The sequence below is a fragment of the Eleutherodactylus coqui genome, chromosome 1 (genome assembly GCF_035609145.1).
Source record: "Eleutherodactylus coqui strain aEleCoq1 chromosome 1, aEleCoq1.hap1, whole genome shotgun sequence".
NCBI lineage: Eukaryota > Metazoa > Chordata > Amphibia > Anura > Eleutherodactylidae > Eleutherodactylus > Eleutherodactylus coqui.
In genome coordinates this window covers 383856621-383871220 of record NC_089837.1, presented here as the reverse complement: position 1 = coordinate 383871220, position 14600 = coordinate 383856621, and the positions used below count along the sequence as shown (strand labels likewise).

At 39.9% G+C, this 14600-nt stretch overlaps 1 protein-coding gene across 1 annotated transcript in view; it reads left to right on the top strand.

The window, feature by feature from the left end:
• OCA2 (OCA2 melanosomal transmembrane protein) overlaps window positions 1-14600 on the top strand; it is a 277343-nt gene that overhangs the window by 224835 nt on the left and 37908 nt on the right. The window contains exons 22-23 of the mRNA XM_066579296.1: window positions 7714-7807; window positions 12527-12620. Coding sequence (XP_066435393.1) covers window positions 7714-7807; window positions 12527-12620 — 188 coding nt within the window. The remainder of the gene's footprint in view (window positions 1-7713; window positions 7808-12526; window positions 12621-14600) is intronic.

Genomic DNA, 14600 nt, shown 5'->3' with positions numbered 1-14600 from the left:
CCCTGCTGTAAGCAGCGGAGTATTCCTCCTGCCCCCCAGATGGACAAGTAGGGGACTCCCTCCCCCTCTCTCCCCAGAGGATTTCCCTCTAGTGGGGAGAGAGATGGGGCTGGGGTTACAGGACTTTCCCTGAGGGCTGGCCCAAGAGCGTGAGAGAAGGGGGTGGGGCTAGAGGGATCTATACTCTGGGATCCCCATAGCAGGGTGGGAGGGTGGAGCTATAGGGGGTTTCCCCATAGCACAGTAAGAGAGTGCAGCTATGGGGATTTCTGTATAGGCTGTTGAGTGTCTTATGTATGAAGCTATCTTCCTCTAGAAGCGTTGTTTCCAGAATGAACATATGTGTTCAATCACCACTCTATTCATCCCTCTTGGGATTGATGGGGTTCCCAGTATTTGATCCCTAGTGAAACAGACACTTAATTTCCATATTGTGGTGGTTTTCTGCAGAAGTAGCCAAGTTTAACTTGATTGCATAAACTTTCTGTGACTAATTATTTTAAGGCATTGAAACGTTATTTTATATCATTTAAGCCATTGAAAATCTATCAACGGACAAAGAAACTGTGATGCATTAAAAGTCAAGTTAAACTTGACTGCATCTGTATCTTGGTACACCACCTTTAAGGTTACAACTTAATGATGGCTGTGACTTTTTGGCATGTCTTTGCTGTGGCAGGTTTTTAAAGCTGGATCTATTTCTGGGATAACAAGTTTCAACTGATCATGGTTGATGAATGGCAACACTGTGATCATCATCTTGTCTGCCTGTAAATTTTTTTGTTTGTTTCCCCTATAAACTACATTTGTTTGATAGTTATTGTTCTATTATTTAAGGACACATTGTCGTCTTGAGAACATTGAATATATAATGAAATGCTTGTGTTTGAACATTCGTTCATACTGGAAAGTGTAATACTGTATATATTTATTTTTCCAAAATTAGGGCATGCTCAGATGTGCTGTCACTGAGACAGTAATTCTTCAAATAAACCGAAAGATAGTCACTGAAAAAGAATCTATTAAAATTACTAACTTTATTAATGAAAATTTAAAATCAAAATGAACAGAACAAAACATATATCGCTTATTGAGGTATTAGAAAGAACCCTTCTCTCTATAATCAAACAAACCGTTTGTCAATGACTCAGCTATCTAATGGGTATTTGGTGTCAGAGCCCAAAAGTCCATATTTAGGCAATGCATGGGATGAGAACCTTCCATTATTAATCAGATGTGGTCATTAAATTGAGTAGGGTTTAACCCTCTTTTTGTTAATAACCAATTTCAAGGGCTCCCCTCATTGGGGACTCCGAGATAAATCAGAAATTCCAGATAGGTAGGAAGATATTGTAAGTGTTGTAATATCACAGGGCTACACCCTATAAGCTCAAATAAAACCCCTCCTCAAAATTAAGGGGGACTTTATTAGGTGCCCAGTGTTCTTATTAATTAGGTCTTAATCTTATGTATTCCTTTATTCATGTGTGATAACCATGATTAATCACCATTATTCCCATGAGGGTATGAAATGAATAGGAAAGGGTTAAATAAAGGTAAGGGCCATCTATAAGGATCAGGGATTTGTATTTTCAGGGTAGAAAAGATGTTATCCCAAGTAAAATACCAATATGTGTATATGATGTAAGGCACAATTAAAGTTCACAAGGTCCAGTTGGTAAAGGGTTAAATAGTGCCATATACATATAGATGAGAGGAAGCTAGTGATGTTGATGAATAAGGCTGGTTCCTCACTGCTAGTCAACTACTTTCCTCCTCAATTTATCTCCAATTGAGTCTATTGATTTATTAGACCAAGAAGGGAGAGGAAAGAGTTAATTAGTAACTGGTAAGTCCTTATACTATTATATATAAGTGTCCCAATTCGAGCTACTGCTATAAGTATCAAAAACCAAAATAGGAGAGCAGTAAATGTCTATTAAGTGCTCCCATCCGGCACCTTAGGGGTTAATATTGCACTGTGCCCACAGCACTGCTGGCTGCTGCTCCTATAGCTCAGATTTTCCCTAAACCACTCAGGGATGATAAGTGCCTAAGTGAATATCCTTCTTCTCTCACACAGCACTGCTGTGGAAAGGGAGAAACTAAATTGGCATTGGTGCAGCTGGCCGACAGATGGTATCGGGCAGCCGTTTAACACTACACTAAAACTAGCTATCTGGAAAAATAAGTTCTGACTCACTAAGCTACGTCATCAACGCGTTTCTGCAGTGTTTTAACATATACACTGCTTCATCAGGATGAGTTAACACATGTAAATGGGAGCAGCCGTGATGTCGGGCGGCATCCCAATAGTGAGTGCCGCGTCTGATGCAGACAGCGCTTATATATGTAAAGCTCCTCCTTCCCTCTCTCATCCCAGCCAATCCCAAATTCTGGTTGGGATTTAGTCATTCCACCTTGCCTTCTCACGACACAAGCTGAATAGCAGTCTCAGCTGAGACACATCAGCACTGGACAGCTCCCTGCTGTAGTGATGCAGGGCATTAGTGTATAGGAAAGAGGATCAGCACTGGACAGCTCCCTCCTCCCTGCTAGAGTCCTATAAAGGATTCCACAGGCATCTGTGCAATAAGGGGGTTGATGTATGATAATTAGGATCCATCTCCCAACCTGATTTGTTTCTGGCTTTCTTCATTAATAAAGTTAGTAATTTTAATAGATTCTTCTTCAGTGACTAGGCTCAGATGTGCTGTCTTTACATAATGTGAATCTGACTTTTCAGAAAGTATATTCACTACTGGGTGGTTTTTAACCCCTTAAGGACCTGGTTATTTTCAGTCGTAGGCTCACATGGAGCTTTTTTACCAGTGCAGAATCTGCGCTCGCCTGTCAGCTCTGTGCTGCGTTGCTGTCCATGGTACTGACCACAGAATCCTATGGGAGCTGTGGCAGCACTCTGCCTGCAGCACAGACATGTGAAAGGGCTGCTCCGCGGAGCATGGAGCAGCTCATTCGCCGCAGAATTCCTGCAAGTCAGCAGCGTGTAAACCACACTCATGTGAATGAGGCCTTAATGGGGAAAACAAAAAATGCAAATGCACTATATGTTCAGTCCTTATCATAGTACAAGAGCCAAAACTTTTTTTCTTAAATTCCCACTGATCCAAGTCTATGAGGACATTTCTTGCAGAACAAGTAGTGCTTTTATTTCTACCATTTTGGAGTATATACATTATAAGGCTTTCTTCACATTTACATTGAAGGCTCCATTCATAGCCTCTGGTGCACATTTGTCCCAAAATCCAGGATAAACTAGCATAGTGTACTGCACTGTTTTGTCCGGGAAAATGCCAGACGGCATGATGGAAGCCTCATAGACCCCATTACAGTCAAAGAGGTTGGTCTGGCACCTTTCAGTCATAGGGTGGATCCATTCTCAACAGTGATTCCATTTTCCTTCTCCCATGAAGTACAGAAAAACAGAAACCCGAGTGAATGACGGGCGAGAGCTGCCTGTGATTAGCTGAGCACCTCAGCCAATCACATTCAGCTCTTTCAGCAGGCGGGGATTTTAAATCCCCACCTGCTGATAGATCAGCACCACAGTGCGGGGGACAGCAGGAGAAGACACAGCTGTGCCCTGGAAGTTGAAGGGAGGTGAGTATCTATTTTTTTTGTTTTTTAAACCACTTTCACTTGATTTTCAGGTAAGGGCTTATATTCAAAGCTCTTCCCTGAAATCAATTACCGGCAGCAGAATCCTCTACCGTGTCACACATGTCAGCTGCAGTAGAGAATTGAAGAATTCCTCTGCTGCATCTGCCACAAATGTGGCAGATGTAGCAGCAGGAAATTCTTTTAACTAGTGGGGGTGAAGAAAACATCTGCTGCATGCAGATGTGTTCTTCATCCCCGCGGGGAACACAGCAACGGCTGACAGGTAAGTAATTTATTTTTTTTTACACTACTTTTAATTGACTTTTCAGGGAAGGGCTTATGAAGCCCTTCCCTGAAAAGCCATTCACGGCTGCCGGGGCTCAGTGGCAACTTCTGCCGCTGTCCCTGGCTCTGTACTGCTGTTTTGAGCTATCAGCAGGCGGGGATTTTAAATCCCCGGCTGCTAATAGCTCAGAACTACAGAGGCGGGGACAGCGGCAGGAGCCGCGGCTGAGCCCCGGCAGGTGAGTACTCAATTCTTTTCTTTGGACACTACTTTAAAAGGCTTTTCAGGGAAGGGCTTATGAAGCCCTTCCCTAAAAATCCATTGACATCTGCCGGGGCTCAGCGGTGACTTCTGCCGCTGTTCCCGACTCTGTAGCGCTGCTGAGCTATCAGCAGCCGGGGATTTAAAATCCCTGCCCGCTGGTAGCTCTGATTGTGATTGGCTGAAGAGCTCAGCCAATCACAATCAGAGCTACCAGCAGGCGGGGATTTTAAATCCCCGGCTGCTGATAGCTCAGAACTACAAAGCCGGGGACAGCTGCAGAAGCTGCGGATGAGCCCCGGCAGGTAAGTATTATTTCTTTTTTGTTTTTCACACTATTTTGAAAGGCTTTTAAGCCCTTCCCTGAAAATCCATTGACCGCTGCCAGGGCTCAGCGGCGACTTCTGGAACTGCTCAGCCAATCACAATCAGAGCTAACAGCAGTCGGGGATTTTGAATCTCCGGCTGCTGATAGCTCAGTACTGCAGAGACGGGGACAGCCGCAGAAATAGCAGCTGAGCCCCGGCAGGTAGGTATAGATTTCTTTTTTCACACTATATTAAAAGGCTTTTTAGGGAAGGGTTTATGAAGCCATTCCCTGAAAAGCCATTGACTGCTACCGGGCTCAGCGGCGACTTCGGCCGCTGTCCCTGGCTCTATAGTTCTCAGCTAGCAGCATGCAGGGATTTAAAATCCCCGGCCAGCTGGTAGCTCTAATTGTGATTGGCTGAAGCACTTCAACCAATCACAATCAGAGCTACCAGCAGGCAGGGATTTTAAATCCCCGGCTGCTGATTGCTCAGAACTACAAAGCCGGGGAAAGCGCCAGAAGACACGGCTGAGCCCTGGCAGCTGAAGGGAGGTGAGTATTGATTTTTTTTTCATACACTTTTTTAAATGGCTTTTCAGGGAAGGGCTTATGAAGACCTTCCCTGAAAAGCCATTGACGGGGATCCCGGCAGCAGGATTCTCTACCGCAGCTGTCTTATGCGACAGTTGCAGTTGAGAACAAAGAATTCCTCTGCTGCATCTGCCACAGATGTGGCAGATGTAGCAGCAGGGAATTCTTTTAATTAGCGGGGGGGGGGGGAAGGAAACATCTGCCGCACGCCGCAGATGTGTTCTTCATGCTCGCAGCGGCGGACAGGTAAGTTTTTTGGAGTTTTTTTGCACTAAAATGTTTCTTTTTCAGGGAAGGGCTTATATGTAAAGTCCTTCCCTGAAAAAGAATGCAGGGGTGCTGGCAGAGCATTGTTTTCAATGGAGCCACCGGCAGCAGCAGCTCCATTGACAACAAGCACACAGCTGTGTTCACGCGTGTTTTTCCTCGTACTTAGGTGTGGACGTACGTACGCACCTAAGTATGTACAAAAACACACTTGTGTGAACGCACCCTCAATCAAGATATAATTATAACCAACTCAACTATTTAAAAAAACTAACTTTTTATGTATTTTTTGTCAGAAAGAAATAAAAAAAAACATTTTTTTGGTTTCTGCTTTGTGAAAGCTTATGTTTGCATGGGAAATAAATGCTGCAAATTTTCCATGCAGAACATCTGCAGCATTTACAATATATACTATGTGGATGGGATTTAAAAAAGAAAAAAATCTGCACAAGATCGACAGCAGAATAAACATTAGAGATGAGCGAGCCTACTAGGTAAGGCAGTTACTCGAGCAGGCATCGCTCTTTTCGAGTAATTGCTTAGTGATCCGAACAGGCTCGGGTGGGCTGCGGGCTGGAGCAGAGCGGAGTGGGAGAAAGAGTGAGAGAGATCTCTTACCCTCTCTTCTGCCCCCGCTCCGCTCCCTCCCGCAGCCCACCCGAGCCTGCTCGGATCACTAAGCAGTTACTCGAGATGAGGGATGCTCGCTCGAGTAACTGCCTTACCGAGTAGACTGGCTCATCTCTAATAACCATGCATTGCAGTTGTTAAATCCACAGTATGTCAATTTATGCTGCATATTTTTAATGTGGATTCTATCCCATCAAATGAAGGGGGGAAATCTGGGTCAAAATCCACAACAATTGGTGCAGATTTTCTGTTGGTTTTCCACTGTGGGTGTGTATACTTAAGATTTGCAAAGTTTTCAAGAATAGGAGACGTGGCTTTATCATTGCATGAATTGCAACTGATTTACTATAACACAATGTCACTTCTCAAAAAAGTGGTGATGAGGTACAAAGTATAAAGGCCCATTTACACTCAAAGATAATATTTCAAAGGACTGAAAGATTGAAAAATGTTGTGATTTATTTGCATAAAGTGTTAAAGGCCATTAATGGCCATTAACACTTTATTATCTTCATTTCCATGTAAAAGGTCCTCCAAGACCTGTTTGCAGAGTCCAGCATGTGATTAATAACACAACTAGCTGTGAGCACAGCTGCATTGTTCTGCTTGCAGGTCCTTGCAGAATACAATGTTATCTGCCGCCTCCCGCAGAGATAATAGTATGCGGTCTAGCAAGAGATACTTTATCTCTCACTAGCTAAACAATGGATTTTAAGTTCAACTTAAAATCCTCATTCAAACGAAAACTGCATAATACCTGCATTTTCAAGTAACAATTATCCCTAATTTCTGGTCATTTGAACGAATTCTGAGCGATAATCATTATGTGCAAATGGGCCTTAACAGTAAGGCCCAGTCATTGTCAAACCACTGTTGGGCATATTTACTAACACAAGTTTGGGTGCTTTGTATTTAACATACAATATCTAAAATTATGATATTTTTTCCATAAATAGATTGCAAGCTTATTAATTAGAACTGCTTCTTAATCGAAAAATTCTGCTGTTGGGTTTGATGTGATTTTGCTATGCAGTTTAATTTAGTATTATGTACAAAGCCTCTGGCATCCATTAATATCTTGCCAAGGCTATATATGTATCCATGCCATGAGCCATAAATTCTCACTAGCAAACTAGCATGATTTGCCAATATTTCAAAAATCAGTTCTCACTATTGATATCTTGATAAATTATGCTAGTTTGTTAATAGGGGAAAAAGGTCACAGGGTGAAGTTATTGCTATGAGCTGTATATTTCCCTTTCCTATAGTAAGGTGAGAATCAACATCTCAGAAAATACATAGGTTTTCTTTTTATACCCATATAGCTGGTTAAAGAAGTCAGATAATCCAGAACAATCAGGCAGTCCAGCATATTTTTGGTATTGAGCACTGTTTTATCTGATTGCATTCTGTATATAACACAATGTATCACATAACGGACATTGATTAAGAACTCAAACTGAGTCAGAATCATAATCAACTTGATGTTTTTTGGTGTGCATACAATGAGTTTTTCAACCAGTTTACCATTAATATCATGAAGTTTTATTTTTACTTCCACTACTGCAATTTACCATCGTTATGTTATAGCTGAGTATCATTGTACTGCCGAAATAAGGAATGTACGGATCTTTCAAATAGATTTAGTTATTTAAAAAAGAGCATTTTAGGAAGGAAGAAAAAAGTATGAGAGTATGCAACAGTAAATCATGACTGATCATTGTTGTGTGTTTTGGTTTCTGCCTAGATTCCAGTATTAATAAATTTAAGCCAGGATGCAGATGTTGATCTCCCGATTAAACCCCTTATTTTTGCCCTTGCCATGGGTGCATGTTTTGGAGGTAAGAAATTTAACACACAATTTAATATTTCAACACTAAAACAGTATTTTTGTTGTATAAAGGCTGCCTACCTGCATTCACAATTTTTATGGTAAGCTGCTTGTTTTATTGTTATAAAATAAGAATTTGAACTACAGTATTATGGCTGTAACCTAGTAATTTCTGTTTAGTCTTGTTTACACTTTTAAGTGTGACTTTGATGAATTTTGCTGCCATATTGATACAATGATTTAGAGGTCGAATTCATAAAAGCAGTCTATCACTCTAAATTTAGCAAAAAATGAAGCCATTTTTGTTTTTACTATTGTAATGTTAAAAAAATGACCATTTTGCTGACAATTAAGGAATTACATGGACAAAATGGTAATATAACATAGTCTGGTGCAGAGTGTTAGTACAGCAGTATGAAATCCTAAGCTCTTGCTCAAAACCTGAAGGTTGCGAGTTGAATCCCCGCATTGGTTCAGGTAGCCGGCTCAAGGTTGACTTGGCCTTCTATCCTTCCGAGGTTGGTAAAATGTGTATCCAGCTTGCTGGGGGGGGTAAAGATGATTGGGAAGGCAATGGCAAACCACCCCGCAAAAACGATCTGCCAAGAAAATGTCACGATGCGACATCACCCTAGAAGTCCGTCGCCATGGCTGTATTGTGGATTTGTTTTGTATGGAGCTGTCATTTTGCTTCCAAAGAAGTACATTTGACTTCTACTGTACCTCCATAAGATTTTCGTATGACGGCATAGAGAGGTTTTTTGAGTTGTAATTTGCACAGAATGGAGGCTCCAAATGCTTCTCTGTTCTAATCCATTCCTGTTTTACATTGCAGCTTTGTGTGTTCAAATTGTTGGATGTATATATGCAAAAGTCCACAAAGCCCACTGGCTCACTATTTGGTACAAGGACATCAGATTATGATTACAACATGAACTGAAAGATTTATGAAGGGGTAATTTCCCAAACACCATTTTTATGAAAAAAATGCCACTTATAGTAGTGGGTTTCTTAGCTTTTTTTTACCACATATTTTTATAAAAACATGTAAAAAAAATCAAAAAACGAATATTAAAAAAGCTGCGTTTTTTTGTGGCCTTTTTTTTAACTTCCATGCATTTTTTGGGGGCCAGTGGTGCTTTCATTTTTCAATTGCAGCAGGCTGTTAGTTTGCTGTGTTTCAAAGTTTGTGAATGAAAAGACACCACTTAAAAATGCTTGTAAAAGATGTATATATAGCTATATTACATGTTTTTTTCAAATATGAAATATAAAGTCTTATAGTGAATTTTAGATTCTAGGTTGTAGAGATATTTATCAGGTATATGCCCAACACATATAGTGTACGGTGGCATATGATTTTAGGTCTCTTGGTTTCCTCCATTACTAATGTAATTGCATAAGACAAACTTGGATTCATAAACTATATATTGTTAAGTCCTGTACTGCATTTAAAGATATATTTTTGTTGGAATGCCATAAACCTGTGTATTAACTTGTATGCACCTCAATTCTCAATTCCGATATAAGTGAAATTAACTGTATAGATTTGCTATTTTTCATTCTAGTCTTGTGAGCAATCTCCTATGCAAGTAAAAGTTGAATCTTTTGTACTGTTAAGATCAAGTAATATTTAAAAGTAGGTACAGCAGTCAGCTCTATAGTAACACAGCAGGGATTAACCATGCTTTTCGTTTGATACTGCCAAAAAAATGTACTTTTCCAATACAGTAATATTCAGAAGACTGAATTGTTCATGTACAGAGTGTGCCTTCAGGCTACACAAAGTCTGGGTCACTGATAATTTGATGTACTGCAGATACAAAACAAAGGACAAATTTCGTATGTTAATGTTTTATCAGCGGTGTCTTAAATATAATTCAATCCAAGCCTCAAAGACTGTAGACTAGTATCTCATAGCTTTGCAAAATTTGGAATTTGCTTTTTGAAATCTGTTTTAACTCCATGTCTGCATGACATAGATCTAGACATAAAATAAAGTCCAAATCACAATTCAGGTGAGAAGTTTTCCAACTGGTGAAAGTTTTTCTCCATAGTGATCTTTGTCAGCATGGTGCTTGCAGTTTATGACACAATTAGGCTTGTTTTAGACACAATATTTGGCAGCTAAAACACTGCGGCTAGATGCTGGTCAAACGTCTACAGTAAAATATGGAAATGAGCACACACTGCATTTTGATTTTGGTGTATATTTGGGGTCAGTGCCATCAAAATACTATCCGTCCATGCATGAGTAAGTAGTGAGTGGGTTTGTGAGTGACATACATACTCTGCCCCTGATCACACCACAGTGACATCACAGTGACATCATCACAGGTCCTGTATGCACACAGATGCTGTCCGGCTAGGTGTTTGTTAGTATTCCACAGCAACCGAGGTTACAGGGGGTTTGTAGTCTGCTTGTAATCTGCACAAGGATGCAGGACCTGTGATGATGTCACCATCATGAGATAAGGGGCAGAGTATGTAGCTCTCTCACTGGGGATGAAGGACCTTTGATGACATCACCGCCATGTGATCAGGGGCAGAGCATGTAAGTCATTCACTCAGGATGAGCCTCACTGTCTTGTGATCAGGGGTGGAGTATGACGGTGATGTCATCACAGGTCCTTCACCTGCATTGCTGTGCTGCTTCTGATCCCAGTTGTATGGGATGAACCATGTATGTAGCAGTGCTTTGTGTGTGACATGTATGTAGCAGAGCTGTGTGGTGCCTTGTGGCACCAGAAACACTGGTACTATAATTTCCTACTAATTACTAGCTTTTATTAAAACGTAACATGTACTAGATATTGCATATTTTTCCTCCATAGGCTTCTCAATATAAGTAAGCAAGGTGAAATGACTTTACCAAAGGCCGCAATTTTAAAAAATCCATTAGAAATGTATGTACAAAATGGCAAGAAAGCTTCACACTGCATGCATTTAATATGTGTACTAAAAAATGAAACAAAAAAACTTTTTTTGTAATGGGTAGTAACAGTAACCACCCATTCATCGTTATAAATAATTACTTTTATCATGATACTACTATTATACACAAGAAAAGAACAGGCAAGGGTCTTTAATGAGCATGTATTTCTTAATTAACCAATTTATGAAATAAAAAATCTACTTGTAAACTGATAAACTCCATCTTCCGCTTATGTAAATGTCAAGTTTTTACTGGTAAAGAAAATGTTTGATCATATTCATAAACTACATTAATAAATGCATTGTTAAATCATGTACAGATGTAATGTCTGTATTGCTATACTGGAAGTATATGGATCATCTATCTCACAGTGCTCAAAAGATACTGACAGGAACACAGGGTAATCCCTAAAGTGCACTTTCTGAATGAGCTTTTATATGTGTGCAAATGAGACATAACATTATTTCTAGTCATTTATCTGACTTGTATCCTGCATTTTTTTTTTTACCAGTTTTCTCTCTGCAGACTCGGATGAGACTGCTGCTACAATGTCTTCTATAAACTGCATATGGCAAAAACCTGCAAATTCTGCTCCCTAACTCTCTATAGCATACAAGCATAAATAACAATATCATGGAAAACACTGTAAAGGGGTACTGATTGGAGTTGAGTGAACATACTCTGCCGAGCTTGATGCTCGTTCGAGTATTAGCGTACTTGATGGTGCTTGTTACACAAACGAGCATCAAATCGTGTTTAACCCCGCCCCAGCTTTTGGCTCCTCCCCGCTGTGATGTGTCTGTTTTGGCCCCTCCCCGCTGCGACGCAGCGCGCGTCATTGGCGATTTTTTTTGTCTGGCAAGAAGGGGAGAGAAAGAGAAAAAGAGAGAGAGAGAAAACACAAACCAAGAAAAAAAAGAAAGCTCAGCACCCGGCGTCCCACATACAAAAATGCTCAAGTCTCCCATTGTAGTCAATGGGGTTCGGTACTCGAGTAGAGCTCTCGAATTTTACGAAAAGCTCGACTCGAATAACGTGGACCCAAGCATCCCTAATACTGATCAATGTAGATGTGATTTTAGTAGTTGTAACATAGTAAGCAACCAAAATTAGCTACAGTAACACATCTGTGTGAGTCCCTCTGCTTCTCCCACCCTTTACAGCAGCTTCCTCATCCCCCTCCTCTCTCCATAGACTTCTGTGACAGTATGAGAGAACAATAACCCTCCTCCCCACTTTTAGTTATCCATCTTGGTGTTTCTTACTAGAAATGGACTTTATCTGATAACGAGCAGGGGACAACAAATTAGAAGGAAGGGAAACCCTTAGTGGCCAGCATTGTGTGGCATTTTTCACAAAAACATCATTTTAGATAAATAAATTATCTATTAAAATGCAGTGGTCGTTTAATGGTCCTATTAATTAGAATGCAGGAGCTGTTTAAAATTAAGCTTGTACAGTTTGGGCAAAGTTACAAAAATTCAGGATCTACAAGGCTGATTTTACACAGATTTCCAAATGGTGCACATAACTCCTTCTCATTTATTGGAAAATGTCACCTACAGTGTTTGGCTCCAGTCACTGTATTGGTTGATTCACAAGGTGAATCAACATATTTAAAAAAACAAAACATATCAACGTATATTTGTTTAAGTTTTCATACTCGGGAAACACATTTATGTAGCATAAAAAGCCCTAGTATAACTAGGCATTTTCTACATAATTGTTTTGTGCCTCATTGACATTGACAAAATGTACTCAAGTATGTACCAATGACATGTCCTCTACTTGCAGGAAACGGTACATTGATTGGGGCATCAGCAAATGTTGTATGTGCTGGGATTGCAGAACAGCATGGATATGGATTTTCCTTTATGGAATTTTTCAGGTTTGCTTTACCTTTTTCTAGAACATTTAATGTGTGTCCTGTATATAGTAGCAATGAGCAACAATCTAAGATTACTTGCTAAGATGTAAAGTATGCTTCTTTATATATTTTCATTTATTTGGCAAGTCTTAAAACAATGCAAAAACAGCCTAATAAAGGTTTTAATTGTACATATATTTCTGGCTTGGAAGATCGAAAGATTATACATTAGGGCATTGCAGTTTCTGCTGTTGCATTTCCTAAAAATCCTATCACTATCCTCATTGCTTAAAGTTCTTTTTTATTTTTTATTACCCTATTGACAACTAATAGGTTGTATAATAATCTTAACCCTTTCCAATCCACTGTCTGACATATAAAGACATTCTGATTGAAGGCTGTGCAGCTCCAATGTCGGAAGACGTCCAGCAGGGTATTCTTACTGTAGATTACTGTCCGCTCTGTTGTCAGCGGCCTCTCCAGCATGTCACAAACCGCAGTACTGACTCTAGCCAGCAGATGGCGCCATTGTATAATGGCAGAAAGAGAAAGTCCCCTAGGAAACCCTGAATCCAAAATTGGATTGCAAAGGGTTAAATAGTACCATCATATTCCATAGCACTTTACAAATCAGAGGTTACATATGCAAATACAATTAGTCATTACAGAATAACAAAATAATCAACAATTCACGCAAGAGGAATGAGGGCCCTGCTCACAAATGCTAAGAATAAGAGATGAGCGAGCGTACTCACTAAGGGCAAATACTTGAGCGAGTATTGCCTTTTGTGAGTACCTGCCCACTCGTCTCAAAAGATTCAGGTGCCGGCGAGGATGACCGCTCTCCCCCACAGCTCCCCACCCCCCGTTTGAGTATTTGCCCTTAGCGAGATCGCTCGCTCATCTCTACTAAGAATGTATGAGGAAATAGGGGTAAAAGTGTTTGTTCTGTACAATGGTCCAACTTTTATCCATCAGTATGATCTTCAAAGCTGATGGGAAGGGTCATTTTAGCAAACCAAGAAGAGACATGGATTAGACAACATTTTGTGTAAATATCCCTACGTAAAACTGACATTTCCTAAATGAGCAACCTGTTAATGGGGGCACTATTGATCAGGTTAACATAATTTTCTTCATTGCTGTTTTTTTTAGTTTACCCTGGACCATTATCATTAACCAACCTTTAATTATTGACCAGTATAAACGGGTCTTTAGTGCGAAAAGACCAAAAGCCCATTGCAAAATAGTGTACAGCCTATCACACTGCTTGAAATCCATGTGTATCTCTTAGCATCAACATGGAAAATGATAGATTTTATTGCAGAATTCCAGACAATAGAAGTCCCATATACTATTTTACTGAAATTAACTCCACACTAGAAGTACGATTTAAAGCTAAAAAAGTAAAGAATAACAGTTGCAGTATTGAGTGTCGCTTCTCTTGTTTAAAGCTGCCCATTATCTCTCAATGCCACCAAACACCAGTTTTTATTTGTGGCTTTATTTAGTGTAGAAATCCCATTCACCAACCTGCTTTCTGTCTTGATGATGATTGGGTAGTGACCGGTGATGACCTAAAATAGCCATTTAAGCATCAAATAAATTAACCTTGTAATTGCAGTCCTTTTAAGTGTTTCAAATGGCAACCAACAGGAAATGTGCTTTGCTTATTAGATGTTTCTACAAATGATGCAAATACGTTTGAGTAATATATAAAGTGATAGGAACAATGCTTCTATTTGAGGTTCAGAAATCCTTTATTCTGTAAATACTGGCAAATAAAGGAACATTGGAGGTGTCTGCAGGGAATGGCACAACCAGCTGGGTATCTTTGTTTAGGAATGTGCCACAGGCTTTGATTGATACTCAAAGAAAACAAAATGTGCACAGAAGCCATTCTCTGTAAGTTATAATTTGTATCCCATCAGTATGCTTTATATGTAATTCAAGGTGTATTAATATATGCTTTTTAAAATGTACACTCTATTATCACAGAAA